The 25,857-nt window shown below is 44.0% G+C and overlaps 1 protein-coding gene across 2 annotated transcripts in view; it reads right to left on the bottom strand.

Moving 5' to 3' along the window:
* Nucleotides 1-25,857, bottom strand: part of NDST2 (N-deacetylase and N-sulfotransferase 2) — a 307,422-nt gene that overhangs the window by 4,629 nt on the left and 276,936 nt on the right. For both annotated transcript variants that reach the window (XM_068258024.1, XM_068258025.1), the window contains 6 exons: nt 23,617-23,799; nt 16,652-16,748; nt 16,438-16,561; nt 16,186-16,360; nt 6,617-6,787; nt 6,406-6,515 (listed from right to left, as the gene is read on the bottom strand). In XM_068258024.1, coding sequence (XP_068114125.1) covers nt 6,406-6,515; nt 6,617-6,787; nt 16,186-16,360; nt 16,438-16,561; nt 16,652-16,748; nt 23,617-23,799 — 860 coding nt within the window. The remainder of the gene's footprint in view (nt 1-6,405; nt 6,516-6,616; nt 6,788-16,185; nt 16,361-16,437; nt 16,562-16,651; nt 16,749-23,616; nt 23,800-25,857) is intronic.

Below are 25,857 nucleotides of genomic sequence, written 5' to 3'. Positions count from 1 at the left end.
TGATTATTTCATGGTGAGGTGCTCAGTACTGGCTGAAAGTGGTTAGAATATTGTACTATAAATATGATACTGCTTTATAGAAACTCTGCATGCACTACAGTGACCTGTATCCATAATCTGAGCACTGTAGATTTCACGGCATATGTATTCGGATACATCCAGCTGTAGCCACAGAGGAATGTCACGCTTGTGAGCCATCTCTGAATTACTCTCAGCTGGATGGTGCTTGGTCACAGCATGGTTTTATGAAATGCGTCACTTGAACAGTGAGTTCACCAGAAGCCCATTCCTATTGGTGTGTTTTGCAACATCTTACGTACCTTCAAACACTGCAATAGGAAATCTTTTCATTTAAAGAAAAGCTCCGCACTTACTAAAAAGCTAGAGTAAAACTGAAGTTTTTAAATTGCCTCTCAAAGTCTTCATTAAAAAAAGGGGGTACGCATACTTGTCTAAGGAGAGCGAAACCTATGGAGCCTAATGAGGCTTCCTGGGCATACTCTGGTCTCCTTTGATGCTCGCGGACCCTTGAGCTGATTTTCTAGCATGAGCGTGGATGTGGTGCAGCTGCCGAAGCTCAACCGCGCCTGCGCAGTATCACAGAGTGTCTCTGGCTCTGACGCACCTGTACTCACGCAAGCGTAGCATGACTGCACTTTAAGAGGAATGTAGCCTTGATCAGATTACCGACCTGCTTATGTTGGTAAGCTTTGGAGGGTCCGTGAGTGGCCGGATCCTGTGGAAGTAAGTAATGCATGCTCCACTGTGCATTCTGCATAGGGGATAGGAGGCTCTATCTGGTGACCTATACTAAAAGGAGGGGTGGGGGCATTCTCAAATGACCTATACGGAGGGAGGGGAGCACTCTCTGGCAACCTGCACTGATTGGACCTCTCTGGCTACCTATAATTGGGAGAGCAAACTCCGGCTACCAACATGGGTGACGGGGACGGGAGGGCTGGAGGAACGACTCTCTGGCCACTCCTAATGGGGGGGGGAGAAGGGGGGGGGGTGGCGGCTCTCTGGCCACCCCTAATGGGGGGGGGGGGGAGAGGAGAATGTGGCGGCACACTCTGGCAACATGTACTGCGGTCACTTTCTGGCTATCTAAACTGGGGGGGGGGGGGGGGGAGCTCTCTGGCTGCCTGTACTTAGCTGTCAGATTATTTCCAGATAAAACACTGCACCTCCTTGCAAGGTTAAAATCTGGAAAGAATAAGAACGCTAAGGAGGTTTATGAATCAAAACATTCTAGCTTCTCCAAGGTGTTTGTATTCCTTATTCTTTAATTTAGTTACCATCCCTACCCCATTGTGCAGAGTTCTAATGAGATCCAGTTTGGGTTCCAATGGGTGGTGGGGGTCAGAGGAGCGGTATTGCTCTGTAAGGGTAGATCATTTGTACATTTTGGAGTCTAGAGGTACATATGCATGCACAATTAATGTTGCATGCATATATCGAGGGGCGGAGTGCTGTACAGACATGTTCTGTTGCTATGGAGGGGGAAAGAGGGATGGTGGCGCAATGCACTGCAGAATGGCTTTGAGTGGGAGGGGTTTAGAAGGAGAACAATGTGCTTGGCCAAGGGGATAAAGTTATCTTGGTGGAGCATCTGAGTTGCTTTACATATGTTAGATACTCGGCAGAGGCGGCCCTGACTGGCCACCTTGAACCCTCTAGCATTTGTATAAAGCGTAAATATCATTTTGCATACACTTTAACCCTTTCTGGACCAGCACCCTCTGCCCCCTTAAGGACCAGAGGGTGCTGGTCCAGCAAACCGCCGCTTCCCGACGAATCGCCGCAAGTTACCGTCGTTCCCGCTGCTCTGTCCCCGCCGCAGTCTGCTCTCTCTGCCATCGCTATGACGGCAGAGCGCTGTGCGCCGGTCAGGAGCCGCTTTCATTGGCTCCTGACCCTGTCATTCCATGTAAGCCAATGAAAACGGCTCCTGCCCGGCTCACAGTGCTCTGCTGTCATAGAGGCGGCAGGGCATCACATTGCGGCGGGGGCAGAGCGGACCGAGCGACGCGGACGGGCTGGGGCGCGCGGTCAATGGGACGTAGAGTTTACGTTCGGTCAGGATCGCAGCGCCCCCTGCCCGACGTAGATTCGTACTCGCTCGGTCCGCAGGTAGTTAAGAAGGCTAGTATGTACCCTAATTTATCTTCCAGTATGAATTTGATATTTTTATCAACTGAATTTGGAGGTTTGGTAAAAGACTATTCTACACACACAGATCCTTTTTCATCTATCTACTTAAAGGGAACCTTAACTGAGAGGGATATGGATGTTTCCTTTTAAACAATACCAGTTGCCTGGCATTCCTGCTGATGTCTTAAGCTGCAATAGTGTCTGATTCACACACCTGAAACAAGCATGCAGCTAATCCAGTCTGACTTCAGTCAGAGCACCTGATCTGCATGCTTGTTGAGGGGCTGTGGCTAAAAGTATTAGAGACACAGGATCAGCAGTAGAGTCAGGCAACTGGTATTATTTAAAAAAGGAAAAACCCATATCCTTCTCAGTTTAGGTTCCCTTTAAAGTAGTGACTGGAAGAGGTTCCCTTGAAAGTGTTCAGAGCTCTCCATTCTACCTCATTTATATACAGATGTATTCTACTGTGCAGTCATGTTTATAGGGGATATCCTTTTTCTCACAAGAAGTGACATTAAGACAATTGTGCAGCAAGTCGCATACGGTACTTGATGCCAGGATTAAGTTGCTTTTGGCTGCTCAAAGTTCTGTCTATTGTGGAGACCAGTTAACCCCTGAGTAAGTGCATGGCCCAATACAGGAGGGCTAGCTCTGCAGGTTAAAACTCCTCATTCTATCAACACTGTAAAGGACACCTGAACTGAGAGGGATATGGAGGCTGACATTTATTTTCATTTAAATAATGCACACTGCCTGGCATTCCTGCTGAGCCTCTATTTCTAATACTTTTAGCCATAGACCCTGAACAAACATGCATACCAGATGTTTCTGACAAAAATCTGATAAGATTAGCTGCATGCTTTTTTAGGTGTGTGTGAGATCCAGATACCAATGCAGCTAAAGAGATCAGCAGGCCGGCCAGGCAACTGGTATTGTAAAATGGCAGCCTCCATATCCCTCAGTTCAGGAGTACTTTAGGGGGGAAAGATGCTCTCTTGAGGATGGTGAGGTCCACAATTTCGAGTAGGAAACTGGTTTGCAAGAAAGCTGAAAGAGGGGAGCATCCATGTCAACAAACAACCCTACCTAAACAGGGGGCAAGGGGGGAGGGGTCTTCATCACCATTTGTCATTAATATACAATGCCATTTTATCTTATTTGCCTACATATTTTTAAGCCACTACAAACATTCACCAAAGAAGGACAAATCCACAAAATCCCATTAATTACATATTGCTATGTGCGATATCATCCTGAGGCATAAAGGGTTAATAGCAAATCCCCCCAGGAGAGCAGGAGTCGGTGAGGGGGAGAAGAATAAGCAGGATAAGCACAAGCTAACCAGCAGCTGCTTTTACTCACTAGCTCGTTGAAGAGCTGTATAAATATGTTGGGAAATGTTTAAGTAAGTTAGTTCTACTCATCACTCCATATGGGAGAAATGCTGGGAAAGCCAGCTTTCTAAGACTAGAAGGGTTAAACCAAATCCTCACTTTCACTTTACTCTGGGCAGAAGTAAGCGAAGAACAAAAGTGCCATTGTGGAGGAGGTACAGCAGAGGGGGTGAATGAAAGAAGTGCATTATGAGGAAAATGTGGGCTAACTAATTTGTTTACATTAGAAAATAGGCACCTATGAGAGGATATAATTATGATCTTTAAATATATTTAAAGTTGAGATGCAGAATTCTCAAGGAGACTTTTCATCCTGAAGTCCACACCAGGAAAAGTACTGGATTAGGTCAGCCCAAAGAGTCTCGTTCATCACATAATACAGGAGGAAAATATTTGGTTTGCTCTTAATAGGCCTTTACAGCGAAAGCTGGCAACATTCTGCTGAACTTGGGAAATGAAAGCAAAGCATAGTTTTCTCATGTTGGAGCCAACTATGCAGCACACTTACTGGTGCTTTAGTATTTTACTACACGGTCATTAGTACTCTCCAAAAACAAAGACGTTCAGTTATCACTGGCAAATTATAGTCACAGTGACACTTTTACACATTATGAAGTAAGCTCAGATTTGTTGTTTAGTTTTCCTGCACCTCTTATGTCACAGGAATTTGCCTGTGCTTACTTAGAGGAGCTTTAATACTTAGTCTATGGCTTGTCTTATAACATCTGACAGAAAATGGTGGTAGAAACTGTTTGTTGAGGTAATGTTCGTGGTTGAAACCTTCTTTCCCATTCCAGCTAAACACATGCCTGTACCCAAGTAATAAACTAAGGAAAGCGTCTTCCTTCCTTAAGTTACTTAATATGTCTGGGAAAGGCCACAAAACCTTACCTAGACACAAAAATTGTAGGCAGTTTAAAGGGACTCCGAGCAGTGCAGAAACTATGGAAAGATGCATATCATTTTAAAGCTCTCTTTCTCCTCTTTCCAATGATATATAAACCACCACCCTACGTCTTTTAGTTTTTGCTATTTTCGCGATTGAAATTGCTGCGACCGCGATTTCGATCACGAAAATAGAGAAAACTAAAAGGTGTAGGGCAACAATTTAGGTGTCGTCAGAAAGAGGAGAAAGAGAGCTTTAAAATGATATCCATCAAGCCATAGTTATATTGTATTACACAGGCCGACACTTTCCCCAGTGTCAGCAGCTCCATTCTGCTGAATGCAGCTGCTGACTTTGACAAAAAGTCGCCCTGTGTAATACAATATAACTATGGCTTGATGGATATCATTTTAAAGCTCTCTTTCTCCTCTTTCTGACGACACCTAAATCTTCGCCCTACGCCTTTTAGTTTTCTCTATTTTCGCGATCGAAATCGCGTCCGCGGCAATTTCAATCGCGAAAATAGCGAAAACTAAAAGGCGTAGGGCGGCGATTTATACATCATTGGAAAGAGGAGAAAGAGAGCTTTAAAATGATATGCATCTTTCCATAGTTTCTGCACTGCTCGGAGTCCCTTTAACAAATCCTGTTTCCTCAACCTGAATTTACTGTACTTATTTGCATGAAAGTGTTAGGGCCACTTTAAAGGTGAGTGATATTATAGAGGATGTCATATTAATTTCCTTTTAAACAATACCAGTTACCTGGATGTCACCAGTATCCTCTGCTTTTCAAGTCAGTGGGAACTGCATTGTAAAAGAAAAAAGCCAGATACTTACCTAAGGAGAGGGAAGGGTCCTACAGAGCCTTCCTTCTCCTCTCCCGGTCCCCTCTTGCAAGTGCAGCTTCTCCGTTAAACCCACCCCCCCACCCCCACCAGAAGTCTTCGGGTGCAGAGTCCACCTGAAGACAGGCAGTACTATACTGTGCTTGCGCGAGAAAGGGTTCCCAAACACTTCTAAAGCCTCCCTTTGGCAACAGAGAAAGCAGCTTTTGACCAAATTGGTCGAATGCTGCTACGGGGGAGCCAGCGCTCTAACTTGCACTGGCAGAGGAGAAGAGAGGGAAGGCTCATTAGGACCCAGTGCCTTTCCTCACCTTTGGTAAATATCTTTTTTTTTTTTTTTTTTAATACAGTTCCCACTGACTTTAATGCCTGGCACACATCATGCAATTTCCCATCAGATGGACTGGTCGAATCAATCATTTCTGACAGGTCATACCTGATTTCTGATTGTTTTTGTATAGAAGCATTCGGAGTATCGACCAGAAAAACGATCGGAAATCAGATTGGACAAGTCGGAAATTACTGATTCGACCCATTGATCTGATGGGAAATTGCATGGTATGTACCACGCATTATACTTTTAGCCATAGACCACATGTGTCGAACTCCAGGCCTGGAGGGCCAGATCCATGCCAGTGTTTAGGATGGAATGAGAAAGAGAGGAATGTGTTCTACCTGATGGACCACACCTTTCCTGATTCATACCCATCAATTCATTTGAGCTGTATCCAAAATATGTGAGGATCTCGGCCCTCGTAGGACCGGTTTAACATGCCTGCCATATACCCTAAACAAGCATACAGATTTGATGCTCTGGCTGAAGTCTAACTGGATTGGCCACATGCTTGTTTCAGGGTTGTGACTCAGACACTACTGAACCTGGAAGATCAACAGGACTGCCAGGCAACTGGTATTCTTTAAAAGGAAATACATTATGGTGGTCTCACCTTGGGTTCACTTAAATGTATATTCTGCAGTGCTGAACTAGAATTAACAGAGTTAAAGCAGATACTTTGGCTATCCTAAATCTAATGATAGTTTTCATTATTTCTGTGATGTCCTGTGATGTGACTACCTGGTACAATGAAACAGAAGGTATTGCTGGATCCCTGCTGACTTACTTCAGGGCCTGTGTATAATTGAAATGCGTTGTCACTCCCAGGAACTTCTGGACGCTGTCCATGGCTGCAGCTGGGTTGTTCCGCAATTCTTGGCCATCAACAATATGAAGCTGGACAAAGAATGAAACTGATAAGCACTTCATGACATAAGGCAGGCACATGCTAGGTACAGGCTCATAATGGCTATAAGAGAGGGTCTGCAGGCAGATACCTGGCTGGGGGGGTAGTATGTCAGCCACCTCTCCAGATGAGTAGCGTACCATCCTGGCACCAAGCAGCGGCTCTGTAGATTCTTCAGGGGTTGTGGTGCGTGTGATCCAGCAGTTACTACTTGGGCAAAGGTGTAGTTCAGCGCCACGGGGTCATTGTGCGCCCGCTGATGCTGATGGGGAAAACACAAACTTTATCCCATGCAAATTACTTACTACATCTCACTGAGCCAGAATTCTGTGAATGCTTGTTTCATAGAAAACATTTGTCAACTAAAATGCTTTTATCACTTGCACCTTTATTGCCATTTTCAATGTGGGGGAAAGAGGACGGGGTGGGGAAGTGGACGGGGAGTGGGAAGTGGACGGGGTGTGGGGTGGTGAAACGGCGGGGAAGGGATGAGGTAGAGGAAGGGGAGGTGAGAGGATAGGGTGGCGCGTGGGAGGGGTGGGAGTATTCTGATTGATGAAGGAAGGGTGCAGAGTAACAACTAGGAGTCTGCATGGAGGAGACCAGCACAAATAAAGTACTGCACTTGTTTTTTATTTCTTTATTTAAAAAATAGAACATGATACAAAAAATATTTCAAATGTATTAAAAATATAAATTAGCTTGCTCTTAAAGACACTGAAGCGAAAAAAAAAAATATGATATTATGATTTGTATGTGTAGTACAGCTAATAATTACAACATTAATTAAAACATTAAGATCAGATACATCAGTCTAATTGTTTCCAGTACAGGAAGAATTGAGAAACTCCAGTTGTTATCTCTATGCAAACAAGCCATTAAGCTCTCCGACTAAAGGTAGCCATACACTGGTCGATTTGCCATTAGATCGACCAGCTGACAGATCCCTATCTGATCAGAATCTGATCAGAGAGGGATCGTATGGCTGCCTTTACTGTAAACAGATTGTGAATCGATTTCAGCCTGAAACCGATCACAATCTGTGGAGCCGCCGCTGCCGCCTGCCCCCCCCCCCCCCGCGCATACATTACCTGACGCTGGCTCCCGGGCATCTTCTCCGCATCTTCTCAGTGCTGCACCCACTCCATCCCGGCACTTCCTGTGTCACTCCGTGACCAGGAAGTTCAAATAGAGCGCCCTCTATTTGAACTTCCTGGTCACTGCAGTGACACAGGAAGCGCCGGGATGGAGCCGGTGCAGCGCGGAGAAGACGCGGAGAAGATGCCCGGGAGCCAGCGTCAGGTAATGTATACCTGATCGGATCGGCCGCCGCTAGCGACGCGCTCCCTACCCGCGGGCGATGGAGGGTAATTTCCCGCACGGCGCGATCGACGGCGCGATCCGATTTCGGGAGGAAATCGGATCGGCGGGTGCGTTTAGCGCGAACGATTGGCAGCAGATTCGATCCCAGGATCGAATCTGCTGTCGAAACGGCCTCGAATCGGGCCAGTGTATGGCCACCTTTAGTCTTAGTCGTGGAGAGGGCGGTTATCTGACTTTTATTATCTCAACTGTAAGTGAACTGTTTACTTTTCCTCTGCTAGAGGAGAGGTCATTACTTCACAGACTGTTCTGAAAGACTCATTTTGAATGCTGAGTGTTGTGTAATGTGCACATATTATAGAATGATGCAATGTTAGAAAAAACACTATATACCTGAAAATAAAAGTATGAGAATATTTTCTTTGCTGCTAATCTTCTAGTAATTATTCATAGTACACAACCAATTCACTATATCATATATTTTTTTTCGCTTCAGTGTCTCTTTAAATGCTTTCAGGGGGAAAAAAAGCACTGAAGTACTTTAACAAGGCCAACATCCCCAAATGCTAGTATATGGAATAAATCCATATCAAAGCGGTTTCTATAAGTCACACTGATTTCAGTAGATCATGAAATCAATACGGAGAGGAGCTTAAAGTGAACATCCAGACTAAAAATCTACTCAGCAGTACTGAAAAGGCTTGGTGTTTCTGTAACAGTTTCACAGCATCAGAACTTTTTTTTCTTACCCAAGCCTCATTTTTAGCTGCTCCGCCCCATCAAATAAATCTGCCTGGGCATTTTTCCCCTGATGCTGTGCAAAGCATGATGGAATTTCTGATGTTGTTCTCGTTGCCTAGCACACACAGCTGGGAGGGGTGATCAGGACACAGGACAGTTGTAACTGTGTCTCATGCTCCCTGTCACCCCCATTCAACCAAAAAGATGGTTGCCTCATGAAATCACAAACATTTGCCTGTTCTTGAAAAACAGGGCAGGGCAGAGATTATATTACCTATCTATTTTAATTAACATTACTAATGTAACTTAATGACAGTAGGTTTGTTTAGGCTGAAGTTCCACTTAAAGCATCTGCAAACTATTTCAGCTCTCTGTTCTTGTGTATTTGGCAATAATGTACTATTTACTGCAGCCACAAATACTGTGCAGCCAGGCTAATGATTACAGTACATATTAAAATGAGCGTATGCTGACACCCACAATGCCACTAAACTTTTAACCTTTACACTAAGTGCAATTGAACCATGCATACATTATACTATGGGGACCGGACTGCGAATAAGAAAATCCATCTGCACGCTTCTGTCCGCTTTTCAGCAACGTGTAACAATCTGTAACATTGATGTGCTGATAAAAAGCGGACAGAAACGCCCAGATGGAAAAAAGGCCTAAATGTCACTGCTTGACATCAGTCACAGAACTTCTGCTTCTGTCATTTAATGTCTTTAATGTGATTTAATGTATACCTTTAATTAAAGTAAAACAAAAACATGCAATAAAACACAGAGCTGCCTTATAAAGCACATTCCTATGCAGAGGCTTGAGAATGGATACACTTTTACTACCAACACATGATACTTGTATCATGTAATCATGATAGGCTACCAAATGCTCCTACATTATGAGAATTCCTACTGCTCAGGGTCTGTGAAATATGTCAGTAGGTTTGTGCAGTGTGGGGAGCGGAGAGAAAACATTTAAAAGTAGCAATGTAAAATTATGGTGCAGAGTGATGCTGGTAATGACATCTTGTTACTATCGATATTTACGGTAACATTTTAGGACACTGCTAAAACGTCAGTAACAACGTCATTATTGGCATCTAGAATTATTAGACATTACTTGCTCCCGGCGATCACTTCTCCTCCACTTCCTGGTTAGCTTGTGTCCTGCAGCCAGCTAATCACCATGCGGGGACTAAAGCCGCATAGTGATTGGTTGACTGCAGGACACCTACAAATTAACCAGGAAGTGGAGGAGGCATGATCGCCGGGAGCAGGTAATGTATAGGAAAGCCCCTGCCTACTCTCACACTGAACTCTCCCCCTCTATCTATGCCCAATCCTAAGACCCCACTTGGTGCCTAACCTTTACCCCGCTGCTTAACCTTAATCCCCCCTATGCCTAACCATTAAGTAACTGCAGGTTAAGGCAGCGAACAGTAACATTTTGGTAGTGCAGCTGTGCACCATAATTTAAGTCTTCAAGCAGTACAGTACTGCCGTGCACCATAATTTAAAGGACTACTGTAGGGGGGTTGGGGGAAAAGGAGTTGAACTTACCGGGGGCTTCTAATGGTCCCCCGCAGACATCCTGTGCCTGTGCTGCAGCCACTCACCGGTGCTCCGGCCCCACCTCCGGTTCATTTCTGGAATTTCAGACTTTGAAGTCGGAAAACCACTGCACCTGCGCCGCCGCGCCCTCCCTCCCGCTGACATCACTAGGAGTGTATTGCGCAGGCCCAGTTTGGTCTGTGCCTGCGCAGTGCGCTCCTGGTGACATCAGTGGGAGCGAGGACGCAGCCATGCAGGCACAGTGGTTTTCCAACTTTAAAGTCAAAAATTCCAGAAGTGAACCGGAGGCGGGGCCGGAGCATCGGTGAGTGGCTGCGCGGGCAGAGGATGTCTGCGGGGGACCATTAGAAGCCCCGGATAAGTTCAACTAATTTTCCCCCGACTCCCCTACAGCAGTCCTTTAAGACTCTACGCCGGTATTACAGAGTTTTCCGTTGACTTGAATGGCAGCGCTATAATTATCTGACAGAGCTGTGCGCCATAATTAACTGCTTCCACCTGGGAAGCCTCTAGTAATCACACACTGCAGTTAGGTCTTCTGCATAGTAGTGCTCATAACTTCTAGTCCCATACACACAAACATTCATACACAGCCTTATTTAGAATGCCATAAAGTGTCATTGGAATGGAAACAGGAACAACATCTGCAATTCTTACAAATTTTTTTTTTGTTCTTCAAAAGTTGCTATAAACAAAACGTCTAAATATATAGAGATTTTCTTTAGTCAAATCTGCCTAACGTCTGCAAATAAGTCCAAAAGAGAATAAAACAGACATACATCTTGCTTGAAAAAGGATATGATAATGAAGTCACTTTGAGGCACACAAGACATTTTAGTGGGGAAAAAAAAAAAAAAAAGCTTATTTAAAGTGACTCTAACAAAAATTACAACGTTTTTTCTACCATCCTACAAGTTCCTAAACCTATTCTAATGTGATCTGGCTTGCTGCAGCTCTTTCTACTATAACCATCTCTGTAATAAATCAATGTATCTTTCCCCTGTCAGACTTGTCGGCCTGTGTCTGGAAGGCTGCCAACTCTTCCGTGCTGGTCTGTTCCTCTATGCACACTCCAGTGTGTGTTTTATTTACATAAGCCAGCAGCTTCTCTGCTATCTTATCAGTGATAGAAGAGAGCTGGATAAAAATCCTCCTCTGGAGGCTGTGAAAGGAGCTGGTCTGTCACATACTAAGGAATTAACGACATAGGCAGAGCTGTCTGCAGGAAGCCTGTAATGTTCAGTGCATGAGAGAAGCTGGGGACAGAAGGTAAACACACACAAGTGATCTTTTGAGATTCAGAAGTAAAGCAGGCCATACACTGGCTCGATTCCCGGCCGTTTCGACAGCAGATTCGATCCTGGGATCGAATCTGCTGCCAATCGTTTGCGGTAAACGCAGCCGCCAATCCGATTTCCTCCCGAAATCGGATCGGTCCGTCGATCGCGCCGTGCGGGAAATTACCCTCGATCGCCCGCGGGTAAAGTGCGCGTCGCTAGCGGCGGCCGATCCGATCAAGTATACATTACCTGAGGCTGGCTCCCGGGCGTCTTCTCCACGCTGCACGGCTCTGTTCCGGCTCCATCCATCCTGGTGCTTCCTGTGTCACTGCAGTGACCAGGAAGTTCAAATAGAGGGCGCTCTATTTGAACTTCCTGGTCACGGAGTAACACAGGAAGCGCCGTAATGGAGCCGGAACAGAGCCGTGCAATGCGGAGAAGATGCCCGGGAGCCAGCATCAGGTAATGTATACGGGGGGGGGGGGGGGACAGGCGGCAGGAGCAGCTCAGCAGATGGTGAATCGGTTTCAGGCTGAAATCGATTCACAATCTGTTTGCAGTAAAGGCAGCCATACGATCCCTCTCTGACCAGATTCGATCAGATAGGGATCTGTCAGCTGGTCGATCTAATGGCACATCGACCAGTGTATGGCCACCTTAAGGCTGTATACAGCCTGCTTGTGTATGGATGTATTTTCTATGTGTGGACATGCTGTACATCAACCTACTTCCTGTTTTGGTGGCCATTTTGTTTGTTTATAAACAAACTTTTTAAAACAGTTTTTGACTACTTTTAATGCGGCGGGGAGCGGTGAAATTGTGACAGAGGGTAATAGGAGATGTCCCCTAACGCACTGGTATGTTTACTTTTGTGCGATTTTAACAATACAGATTCTCTTTAAGTGATCTGTCCAGCGCATCATAAGCAAGGGGAAAACACATTTGAAAATGAATTACAATAATGGACGTCATTTGGGGAATATTCTTAATGGAATTCTCTTTCCAACTATAACGCAAAACTGACATCTTTTTGTCCATTTTGCCATAATGGAAAACCAACAGTTGATGGATCCTATTTTATAAACTTAAACCATTGCGATAAGTGAAACAAAAATTTGTGGCCGGAATGACTTTTCCCGGACTCCGAACAGACCACAATGCACCATCAGAGTGGACACTACATTATCCACTGTTGCGGGCCGTTGGGAGATGTGGCACAAGTGGGAACCTAGCCTTAAAGAGGAACTCCAATTAAGATTTTAACTTTATCCCAATCAGTAGCTGATACCCCCTTTTACATGAGAAATCTATTGCATTTCACAAGCAGACCATCAGGGGGCGCTGTATGACTGATATTGTGGTGAAACCCCTTCCACAACAAGCTGTGAGTACCGCGGTACTCTGGGCAAACTGCCACAATGTAACAATGTTCACAGACAGGAAAGGGCTGCTTACAGCTGTCTGTAACAGCCAAAACAGCTAGGAGCAGCTACATAACCTGCCCACAGTAAAAATGTCACCATGTAATAAATGTCAGAATGTAAATCGGGGAGAGGAAAGATTTTACAATGAGCAAACACTAACTAAATCATTTATACATAATTATTGTAAAAATGAAGCACTTTTTTTATTACATATTTTTCACTGGAGTTCCTCTTTAAAGAGAAACTCCAACCAAGAATTGAACTTTTTCCCAATCAGTAGCTGATACCCCATTTTACATGAGAAAGACAATGATTTTCACAAACAGACCATCAGGGGGCGCTGTGTGACTGATTTTGTGCTGAAACCCCTCCCACAAGAGGCTCTGAATACCGCGGTACTGCTGGCAAACTGCCACAATGTAACAATGTTCAGAGACAGGAAATAGCTGTTATTAGCTGTCTAACAGACAGAGCAGCTAGAAACAGCTAAATAACCTGCCCACAGTAACAATGTCACCATGTAATACATGTCAGAATGTGAATCTGGGAGAGGAAAGATTTTACAATGAGCAAACACTGACTAAATCATTTATACATAATTATGGTAAAAAATGAAGCACTTTTTTTACTACATTATTTTCACTGGAGTTCCTCTTTAAGAGTGCATACACTGTCACGTGAGAGCTAAACATTAATACATACAGCACTAGTCCTACTAAGAAATTGTCTGTTTTCTGTTTTCCTGCCCAGCAAATGTTTTAAAAAAAACAAAAAACTAGTGCAATTATCTATGCAAATGAGGCAAACAGAAAAAAATAATTTAGCTGGATGTCCTGAAAAGTAAACAGAAGGACAGAAGGCAAAGCCCGCTTATCTGGCTAAGGAAATACAGTAAAGGTAGCCATACACTGGTCGATTTGCCATCAGATTCGAACAGATAGATCCTTCTCTGATCGAATCTGATCAGAGAGGGATTGTATGGCTGCCTTTACTGCAAATAGATTGTGAATCGATTTCAGCATGAAACCGATCAAAATCTGTGGAGCTGCCGCGGCCCCCTCCCCCCGCCAGCTATACATTACCTGATTAGGCCGGCGCGACTCCCCCGGGTCTCCGCTGTCTTCTCCAGCCCTGGAGCCCGGAGCGGAGAAGACAGCGGAGACCGGGGAGTCACGCCGTCCGGAACAGGTAATGTATCTCCGCTGTATTGCGTTGGTCAATCGAACGCCGCTATCGACGCACTCCTGACCCGCCGCCGATCGAGAAAAATCTTCCGCACGGACGGATCGACGGGAGCGATTGATTTTGGATGGAAATCTATTGTTCTGTCAGCGTTTGCGTGACTATTTCACAGCCGATTCGATCACAGTGATCGAATCTGCTGTATATATCGGTGGGACAATCGTTAGGTGTATGGGCCCCTTAATACTGATAAGGATTTAGTGCTGGAAAGTACAAACGGGTTATTACTTTCTGTTTGTCTTTCAGCTGAATGAAGCAGATTTTACGAGAGTGACATGGCTGCTGTTTAAAAGTCTTAAACTGAAAATAAAAATATGAGACTCTGCTCTATGCTACTAATGTTTAATTTACCATTAGTACTACACATATAATTTCTCACAAGTTTATTTTTAGTTCAGGCTTGCTTTAAAGGACACCTGAACACAGGTATGAATGGCTGCCATATGCATTTCCTTTTTAACAATGCAAACTGCCTGGTTGTCCTGCAGATAGTTCATGCTTCAGTATTGCCTAAGTCAAACAAGCATGCAGCAAATCCAGTCAGACTTCAGTGAGAAACACCTGATCTACATGCTTGTTCAGGGTCTATGGCTAAATTTATTAGAGGCACAGGCTCAGCAGGACAGCCAGGCATCTTGCATTGTTTAAAAGAAAATAAATGTCAGCCTACATATCCCTCTCACTTCAGGAGTGCTTTAAGGGTGCGCGCGCACACACACACACACACACACACACACACACACACACACACACACACACACACACACACACACACACACACACACACACACACACACACACACACACACACACACTAATTTACAGTAGTTGTACTGTAGGTGGTCGCTAGAGGACGCATCCTCATTTGCATTCATTCCCATAAGCATGAATGTATTATGCTACCTTCAGTGTTGTGGATTAAAAATCAAAATAATAAAAATACTCTGCCCTTGCGCTTTTCACACTGAGAACATGCAAAACATTGATGGGAAGATGTGAACTACATAGGTCAGGCCTGGGCAAACTTGGCCCTCCAGCTGTTAAGGAACTACAAGTCCCAAAATGCATTGCAGGAGTCTGACAGCCACAGTCTTGACTTATAAAGGCAAATGCATTGTGGGACTTGTAGTTCCTTAAAGGGACACTTAAGTCAAAAAAAAAATGAGTTTTACTCACCTGGGGCTTCCAATAGCCCGCTGCAGCTGTCCGGTGCCCCCGCCATCTCCCTCCGATCCTCCTGGCCCCACCGTCTGCCACTTCCTGTTTCGGTGACAGGAGCTGACAGGCTGGGGACGCGAGTGATTCTTCGCGTTCCTGGCCACAATAGCGCCATCTATGCTGCTATAGCATATATCATATACCATATAGCAGCATAGAGGGTGCTAATATGTCTGGGAACGCGAAGAATCACTCGCGTCCCCAGCCTGTCAGCTCCTGTCACCGAAACAGGAAGTGGCTGCTGGCGGGGCCAGGAGGATCGGAGGGAGACAGCGAGGGCACCGGACAGCTGAAGGGGACTATTGGAAGCCATAGGTGAGTAAAACTCTTTTTGTTTGACTTAAGTGTCCCTTTAACAGCTGGAGGGCCCCCCGTCCTGACATAGGTCCTATTTTCTATACACTTTTATAGACCTCTAAATGAACAAGAACCAACATCGTCTGAAAAACAGCAAAAAAAAAAAAAAAAAAAAGTCAGCAATTGCAGTGTTGTTGTTGGTATCAGTGAAGATTTAGTTCAAGATTCAATTATTTATAATGGTATAATCCTCTATGCATTTCAGTTTCCACTAGCCTGTATTATCTATTGGCCAGTATATTTAAGTGTATAAAACATTTACTGTTTTAAACCATTTGAGTAATAAGAGCTGTAATTATGCAGCCTCCCTAATGAGCAGTTAGCTTGCACACTGGGTAACTTCTGGCAACTCCTGTGCTAGTAAAGTATATTCAGCAGTGTTGCTCTGGGAGACATCTCAAGCTCACTCCAACCTGAATTATCGCAAATTCTTTCTGTTTTAGGAAAGCAAACTTTTGTTTTTCTAGTAAAGTAAGAATGATGGATTTCATTAAACATTACCTGGTACCAGGAGTAAGCACGGTCAGCAGGACTGATCAGGATGACAATAACTTTGGCTCTGGGAAGGAGAGCCGCTGACCGTTTTGGTACCACTTCAGTGTCAAAGTAATTGGCGCTCTTCTCAAACATGAAGTCAGTGCTGGCATTAGACGGTATGGGGAAGAAATCCATGTACCTAGAATAGATGAAAAATGTGTTCCATGAAACACGATTGCCCATAATTAAACATAGCAATATAAGAAAAACAATTACCAGTCAATGCCTTTGTGGTAGTTGAATCCATTGAAAAACTGGATCTCTTCAAAGGTGATTGGACTCTGGAAATTGCTGGTGACAGCGGGGTGCATGGTGAGGAAGCTGTAGAGTGCAGTAGTACCTGTGGACAGACAAGTGGGTGGTGAGGTGGTGATGAGGGGGGGTCATGTATGTCTAAGTCACTTCAGGATATAAACATCTCAAGATGTACCTGTTTTTTGGGGTCCAACAACAAGAAACTTTGGCAGTCTGTCACACGTCTTTTCTTTAGACCAAATGTCTTTGTGTCTCTTGTCATCGCATGGATTCTAAGTAAAACACAACATCAATGACATAAGTTATAAATACTAATTAGAGGTCGCTTGCATTAGCATCTTCCAAAAAATGTAATCACTGAGATAGATTAAATGTAACCAGAGATGAATATATAAAAAAAAAAAATCATACATACCTGGGGGTTCCTCCAGCCCCCTCTGGCCCGATCGCTCCCTTGGCGTCACCCTCTGCTTCTTCAAGCTTGCCTAAGGGGTCCCAGTAACTTGGGCAGTCGCAGCTTACTGCGCATCCACCCTTTCTGCGCCTGCGCAGTACTACTGCTCAGGTGCAGAACTCTCCTGGCCACAGGAGCAAAACGGGGGAGCGTACACAGCCACACTGCGCATGTGCCAACTGGCCGAAGATACCGGGACCCCTTAAGTAAAATAGAGGACGGCACCGAGGGAGCGATCAGGCCGGACAGGGCTGGAGGAGGCCCCAGGTACAGTACAGACCAAAGGTTTGGACACACCTTCTCATTCAAAGAGTTTTCTTTATTTTCATGGCTATGAACATTGTAGATTTAAACTGAAGGCATCCAAGCTATGAATTAACACATGTGGAAGTATAGTACATAACCAAAAAGTGTGAAACAACTGAAAATATATCATATTCTAGGTTCTTCAAAGTAGCCACCTTTTGCTTTGATTACTGCGTTGCACACTCTTGGCATTCTCTTGATGAGCTTCAAGAGGTAGTCACCTGAAATGGTCTTCCAACAGTCTTGAAGGAGTTCCCAGAGATGCTTAGCACTTGTTGGCCCTTTTGCCTTCACTCTGCGGTCCAGCTCACCCCAAACCATCTCGATTGGGTTCAGGTCTGGTGACTGTGGAGGCCAGGTCATCTGACGCAGCACCCCATCACTCTCCTTCTTGGTCAAATAGCACTTACACAGCCTGGAGGTGTGTTTAGGGTCATTGTCCTGTTGAAAAATAAATGGTCCAACTAAACGCAAACTGGATGGAATAGCATGCCGCTGCAAGATGCTGTTGTAGCCATGCTCATTCAGTATGCCTTCAATTTTGAATAAATCCCCAACCGTGTCACCAGCAAAGCACCCCCACACCATCACACCTCCTCCTCCATGCTTCACGGTTGGAACCAGGCATGCAGATTCCATCCGTTCACCTTTTCTGTGTCACACAAAGACGCAGTGGTTGGAACCAAAGATCTCAAATTTGGACTCATCAGACCAAAGCACAGATTTCCACTGGTCTAATGTCCATTCCTTGTGTTCTTTAGCCCAAACAAGTCTCTTCTGCTTGTTGCCTGTCCTTAGCAGTGGTTTCCTAGCAGATATTCTACCATGAAGGCCTGATCCACACAGTCTCCTCTTAACAGTTGTTCTAGAGATGTGTCTGCTGCTAGAACTCTGTGTGGCATTGACCTGGTCTCTAATCTGAGCTGCTGTTAACCTGCAATTTCTGAGGCTGGTGACTCGGATGAACTTATCCTCTGCAGCAGAGGTGGCTCTTGCCAGTTTCTTTGTAGCGTTTGATGGTTTTTGAGTGCACTTGGGGACACTTTCAAAGTTTTCCCAATTTTTCGGACTGACTGACCTTCATTTCTTAAAGTAATGATGGCCACTTGTTTTTCTTTACTTCGCTGCTTTTTTCTTGCCATAATACAAATTCTAACAGTGTATTCAGTAGGACTATCAGCTGTGTATCCACCTGACTTCTCCACAACGCAACTGATGGTCCCAACTCCATTAATAAAGGAAGGAATCCCACTTTTTAAACCTGACAGGGCACACCTGTGAAGTGAAAACCATTTCAGGTGACTACCTCTTGAAGCTCATCAACAGAATGCCAAGAGTGTGCAAAGCAGTAATCAAAGCAAAAGGTGGCTACTTTGAAGAACCTAGAATATGTCATATTTTCAGTTGTTTCACACTTTTTGGTTATGTACTATACTTCCACATGTGTTAATTCATAGCTTGGATGCCTTCAGTGTGAATCTACAATGTTCATAGTCATGAAAATAAAGAAAACTCTTTGAATGAGGTGGTGTGTCCAAACTTTTGGTCTGTACTGTATGTATGCGTTTTTTTTTTTTATATTCATCTCTAGTCAAGGAGCAGAAATGCAGACATCAAACCAACAAATGTTGATTCCGGTGATACCTTTAATGATTCCGGTGATAACCTTTACATGGTTTATTGGAAGCTTTCGAAATGTTACGTTTCTTCTTCAGGGATTATACAGAACTGTATTAGGACCGTACGAAGGGAACTGAAGATTGTACGGTTCTGATACAGTTCTGTATAATGCCAGATGAAGAAACTTAACGTTTTGAAAACTTGCAATAAACCATTTACAGTACATGTAGTCATTAAATGTATCACCGGAATCAACCTTTGATGGTTTGATGCCTACATTTTTCTGTGTGATTTGGGTCATTATCATACAAGTTTCTGGCAGAGCTATTGCTGCCTATGTCCTCTATACTGCTGCTGAAATCTTAGCCACCACTGCAAACGAACCCCTGCAAAGCTTTAATATCCATTCCTGTTTAGTTCCTTCCCGTGTGTAGTAAAGCATAACCCTTCCTAAAACCGTGCCAGGCTCAGCAGGGCAGCCAGCAGTGGCGTAGCTAAGGAGCCGTGGGCCCCGATGCAATTTCTACAACTGGGGCCCCCAAGTACTCTATACATAACAATTGATATGGCGCACCAAAACCTGCCAAAGGCAACTACAGTGTCTGAGGAGCAAAAAGGGGATGGGGAATAGTCTGTTAATCATTATTACTATTCAAAGTATCTATAGAAGTGATTATTATAAACACTGGACCAATAGAGAGCCAATACTGTAATTGAGGGAGAGCCCTTCGGGGCCCCTCTGGCCCAAGGGCCCCGATGCGGTCGCTACCTCTGCACCCCCTATTGCTACGCCCCTGGCAGCCAGGCATTCTGCATTTTTAAAAAGGAAATAAATAGTTCAGCTTCCATATTCCCCTCAGTTCAGATGTACTTTAATGGCCCTAAAGGCCCACAAGGTAAAGGTCTACAAAGGACCACAAGGACTTGAAGCTATGGGTTACACAGCAGGTCAAAGCATGTGGAATGTGACCTACTGTAGTCGCATGCTTGCCTCTTCTCCTGAAAACTGGTAATTTATTACATTTTGTGCTGTGGTCAAAAGAGGCAGTGAGAGGAAACCGGATATTTGTCGGGCTCGCAAATTTCCCCTTCTTACCAATAAATGCAAATAGTCCATAAGGCAGCACCCGCAAATTTATGTTTTTTGCGTTTTGTTGTTGTTGCGGGGACAGTTAAGGTTAGCCGTGAGGGAGGAAGGGTTAAAGGACAACTGAATGAGCGTTATATGGAGGCTGCCATATGTATTCATTAAGCAATACCAGTTGCCTGGTTATCCTGCTGATCCTCTGCCTAATACGTTTAGCCATAGACCCTGACCAACAAATGCAGATCAGCTGTTTATGACATTTTTGTCAGATCTGACAAGATTAGCTGCATACTTGTTTCTGGTGTTATTCAGACACTACTTCAGCCAAACAGATCAGCAGGGCTGCCAGGCAACTGGCATTGTTTAAAAGGACATAAATATGTCAGGCTCCATAATCTCACAGTAGCTGTCCTTTAAAGGGAACCTGAACAGAGTACCGTATATACTCGCATACAAGCCGAATTTTTGACCCCCAAAAAGGGGGTCAAAAGTTGGGGGGGTCGGCTTGTATGCGAGTCTTCCCTGGTGGTCCGTGGTCTGCGGCCCCTGCTACCCCCTGCCCGCTCCCCCCGCCACCGCTGCTATTACTTGTTTTGGCAGCGGCTTCCTCGTCCCCGGCGGCGCTTCCTCTTCCCCGCTCTCATGCCTCTATGAAGAAATCACAGTAGCGCGCCCGGCGCTGCTGCTCTGATGATGCAGGGGGCAGGAAAGAGCGGTTCCCATGGTAACGGCGATGCAGATCGCCGCTACAGGGAGCCGCGCTCTTTCCTGCCCCCTACATCATCAGAGCAGCAGCGCCGGGCGCGCTGCTGTGATTTCTTCATAGAGGCATGAGAGCGGGGAAGAGGAAGCGCCGCCGGGGACGAGGAAGCCGCTGCAGGTAATAGCAGCGGGGGAGCAGGGCACTATACCGGCCACTACCTACCTACACTGGGTACTATACTAGCTATACTGGGGCACTACCTACCTAAACTGGGCACTATATTAGCTAAACTGGGTACTATACTAGCTATACTGGGGCACTATACTAGGTACTATACTAGCTATACTGGGGCACTACCTACCTATACTGGGTACTATACTAGCTAAACTGGGCACTATACTAGCTAACCTGGGCACTTTACTAGCTATACTGGGGCACTACCTACCTATACTGGGGCACTACCTACCTATACTGGGCACTATACTAGCTATACTGGGAACTATACTAGCTATACTGGGCACTATACTAGCTAACCTGGGCACTACCTACCTATACTGGGGCACTACCTACCTATACTGGGCACTATACTAGCTATACTGGGAACTATACTAGCAAAACTGGGCACTATACTAGCTAACCTGGGCACTTTACTAGCTATACTTGGGCACTACCTACCTATACTGGGGCACTACCTACCTATACTGGGCACTATACTAGCTATACTGGGAACTATACTAGCTAAACTGGGCACTTTACTAGCTAAACTGGGCACTATACTAGCTAAACTGGGCACTATACTAGCCATACTGGGGCACTATACTAGCTATACTGGGGCACTCTACTAGCTATACTGGGGCACTCTACTAGCTATACTGGGGCACTCTACTAGCTATACTGGGCACTATACTAGCTATACTGGGCACTATACTAGCTATACTGGGGCACTACCTACCTAAACTGGGCACTATACTGGCTAAACTGGGCACTATACTAGCTAAACTGGGCACTATACTAGCCATACTGGGGCACTATACTGGCTAAACTGGGCACTATACTAGCTAAACTGGGCACTATACTAGCTATACTGGGGCACTACATACCCATACTGGGCACTATACTAGCTATACTGGGACACACTGGGGGGATTACGCGGCCTGCACCAATCCAGCATTTCCTACCCCCGGCTTATATGGGGGTCAATCATTTTTCCCTGTTTTTCCATGGAAAAGTTGGGGGGTCGGCTTATATGCGGGTCGGCTTATATGCGAGTATATACGGTAAAATTATTTAAAATAAACACATGATGTACCTACAAATTAATATTAGATACTTACCTCGCCGTCAGTTCCTCTCAAAAGCTCACCATTTTCTTCTAACAACGATCCCTTCTAGTTCTGAGAAGATTTTGTCACAACTAAAATATATCCATTTTTACACTTTAACCACTTCATTGCTGAGGGGGTTTCCCCCTTCTGTACTAGCGCAATCTTCACCTTTCAGCGCTCCTTCCATTCATTCGCCTATAACTTTATTACTACTTATCATGAAAATCTATATCTTGTTTTTTTTCGCCACCAATTAGGCTTTCTTTGGGTGGTACATTTTGGTAAGAATTATTTTATCCTAAATGCATTTTAATGGGATAAAAAAAAACATTTGTTAATTTTCAGCCATTATTTTTTTAAAATAATACATGCTACCGCAATTAAAACCCACACATTTTATTTGCCCATTTGTTCCTGTTATTAAAAGTTTTAAAATATTTCTCTAGTACAATGTATGGCGCCAATATTTTTTTGGGAAATAAAGGTGCATTTTTTCAATTTTGCACCCATCACTAATTACATGCCAATAATTTCATAAATAACATTAATATACCCTTTTGACACACATTCAAAAGTTCAGTCCCTAAGGAAACTATTTATGTTTTCTTTCTTTCATTTTTTTAAATAAGCATATTATTTATTTAGTTAACTATAAGAGAGGGTGGGAGGTAAGGGGATCATTTTAAAAGTAATGGTGGGTGTTTTTAGTTAAAAAAAAAATAATGTAGGTGTAATTTTACTATTTGGCCGCAAGATGTCCTCGCACATTATTTCCTATTAGTGTACTATAAGCACGCTAAACAAAAAGTAATGCATGGCGTGTTACTCAAGAAGATACAATGATGCAGGCATCTCATTTATCTCCCCACAAATGGGCAGCATCGAGTACCTGCATGGGACTGCCATCCACAACCATTGACAAATGCCAGGAATTTAAGTCCTGCGGGACGTAGCTATACCGTTGCAAACCACATAAGTGGTTAATAGTATATCAGGTTTTCTTGGTGCCCACTTTTCTGGGCACCCTTCTTTGACATACAGGGTTAGGCTGGTAGACAGTTATTATAAGAAAGGCCTATTTGAGGCTGTGCAATATCAGGCACTAGAGGCAAGTATATATTTTTTACGCATAAGAAAATGGCATCTACATATACATAGGTTCATGTAAAAAAAAATGCTTGCATCTCTATATTTCATGGCTTTTTCAGTGAAGACAAATATTAATGTTTTCATATGTTAAAGAAGAAAAACTTTACATGCCAGTATACAATTGCTATAAAATAGATTTTTTCAATGTATTACTACTCAAAATGACCTTGCTTTGAAATCCGCAGCAATACAAGATTTGTTTCATAGTCTCCTAATAATTCATATTTTTCTGTCTTGTGGCTGCCAGTAAATCTGCTTACTTTGACACAAGTAATTATATACCAAATACAGACGTGAAATGGATGGCGCAAGTTAAAAATAAACTGGACCAACTATAGAGCAATGGATGAGCTCAGTAGCTCATTGAAGTTTCTCTCCCTATATATAGCAGTCAGCTGTGACCTTTGGAATGCAGCAGATACAAAAGGTTACATAATCTCGACATGCCTAGCACACAAGGCAGCAGTGTCATTACATAATGAGAAGCTGCACTTACCTGCCACAGCGGATTCTTCTCTTGGGGGAAGATCTCAAAGTACTTCTTGGCCAGTTGAACAGGTGGCAGTGTCTGTAGTCTGAGGTTTGTCCAGCACTGCACAAACTTCACCAGGCTTTCAAAGGTGTAGAGCCCCAGGCGGTCATTCCCATAGTTAGAGAGATGTGTCATGAAGATGCTGATCTATAACAGACAAACACAGGGATTGCCATCTAGGTTAACTCTCCTAAGCATGGCACTTGCCTGTATAAACACACATCTATTATGAATGCTTCTTGGGGGGAGATAAAACACAGTATGCAGGGCGAGGTGCTGCAGGTGCTCTGGGATTTCATAGCAGTGTCCAATTTTCTGGTTAAGATTCACATTCAATGCTGTAGTGCAGTCTTTTCTTGACATTAACATGACATTACAGAGCTAGAACCTCTGAATATTTCATGACCTCGCCATGGTGTCCTCCTGAATATTTCAGGGGAGAAAAGAGGATGGCTGTGTTCTGCTCTACTTGTGCATCCCTTCGCCAACCCCTTCCCTGCTATAAGAATGACATACAGGAGACACGGTACCCTCTGGAATGCAAACTGTTGCATCGCTTCCAGAAATGCAGGAACTGAATTGGAGATTTGCTGTTTACTCTGTGTATTTATTAGATAAATGGCATCAAACTGGTCCCTGAGAGGAGTCTGGAAGCACTGGGTCTAATTCTCCCTTGCTCATAATCTGCTTTGAAAGATTGATAAAACTAGCTAGTCTGCTCCTGAGATCTAATCTACGGGATGCACTTAAATGGAACTTCTGAAAGTGTTGTAGGCCTTCAAATGTGTCAACAATGATAAGCAGTAAAAAATGGAGACAAAGCAAATAATTTTAGTTTGCATGCAAACTGAATGCAAATTGTATGCAGCTTGGAACTGGGCCTATTAAAATTTACTTCCTTATTAATTAGCTCAATTCTAAAATAATTTTACTATCTCTAATACGCAGATTTTTCTGGAAGAGGTTTAAAGTTTTATGAGTTTTTAATCAAGAAATCCATTTCTCTAGTGACTCCTAAAAGTAGTAATTAGGCAGCTGTATAGGAAGTGTTTTAGGAGCCTTTGATAGACAACTGACCAGAGAGGGACACGGAGGCTGCCATATTAATTTACTTTTAAACAATAAAGGGTGCATGGCTGTTCTGTTGATCCTCTGCCTCTGATACTTTTAGCCCTGGACCCAGAACAAGCATGCAGATCAGGTGTTTCTAACTTTAGTTTGACTGCAATTGCAGCCTGCTCGTTTCAGGTGTGATTCAGACAACACTAATGCATGGAAGATCAGCAGGTTGACAGGCAACTGGAATTGCTTACAATAAATTAAATATGGCAGCCTCCATATCCCTGTAAGGCCAGTTGTCCTAAAAACGTATGCACAAAAAAAATCCGAAGGGCAGAATTTTTTTACTAGGTATACATTAGTCAAGTTATTCCAACACAATGCCAAATTAATAGTACTAATTTATATAGTACCATCACGTTTTCCTCAACACTTTACAGAGAAGAACAAGCATGACAGTTACTGACTTTCCCTTAGCAAGGTTTACAATCTCACGTACCGATCGCGGTACTTATCCGTTAGCCGGGCGCATCCTCTAGGTGGCGACAAAACTTCACCCGAGTTACATCTTTCCCTACTATCCATGTCGGCCTGGAGGGGGAATAGTAATTAGCGCCACCTGCCGGATGCGCCCGGCTAACGGATAAGTACCCCGATCGCATTTTAGGAATCATTTTTGGAGGAGACAAAGTATGTTTTGGATGCGCAATAAAAGCAGAGTGCCCAGAGCAAACCCACAAAAACCACAGGCAGAAAGTACAAATTCCATGCAAATAGCTTCTTGGGGTGGAATTTAAAGCATTGCAAGGTAAATATAATAAATAATTCTTTAGACACCCATCTCCCACATCAGAATTACAGTTATTCCAGTGTATCCACTGTCCTGGAAGGTAACATGCATCAGCACTAGACAACAGCTGATTGTGGAGATTTCTTTTTTTTTCCCTTCACTTTTAAGCTTTATTTATCATAAAACAAACAACACTGCACATATTAATTAATTAATTAAAAATGCAAAAGATATTACAGAAGGCAAAAAGCAGCTAGAATGTTTCAGGATCTCCATTGAGTTTCCATGGGAGCTCACTTGGAAGATAAAGAAACATTTTAAAGTCACTCCTGACAACAAGGATCAATACACTAAAA

The sequence above is a fragment of the Hyperolius riggenbachi genome, chromosome 10 (assembly GCF_040937935.1).
Source record: "Hyperolius riggenbachi isolate aHypRig1 chromosome 10, aHypRig1.pri, whole genome shotgun sequence".
Classification (NCBI taxonomy): domain Eukaryota; kingdom Metazoa; phylum Chordata; class Amphibia; order Anura; family Hyperoliidae; genus Hyperolius; species Hyperolius riggenbachi.
The sequence above is the reverse complement of the archived record's forward strand: the minus strand, read 5'-3'. Positions and strand labels throughout refer to the sequence as shown.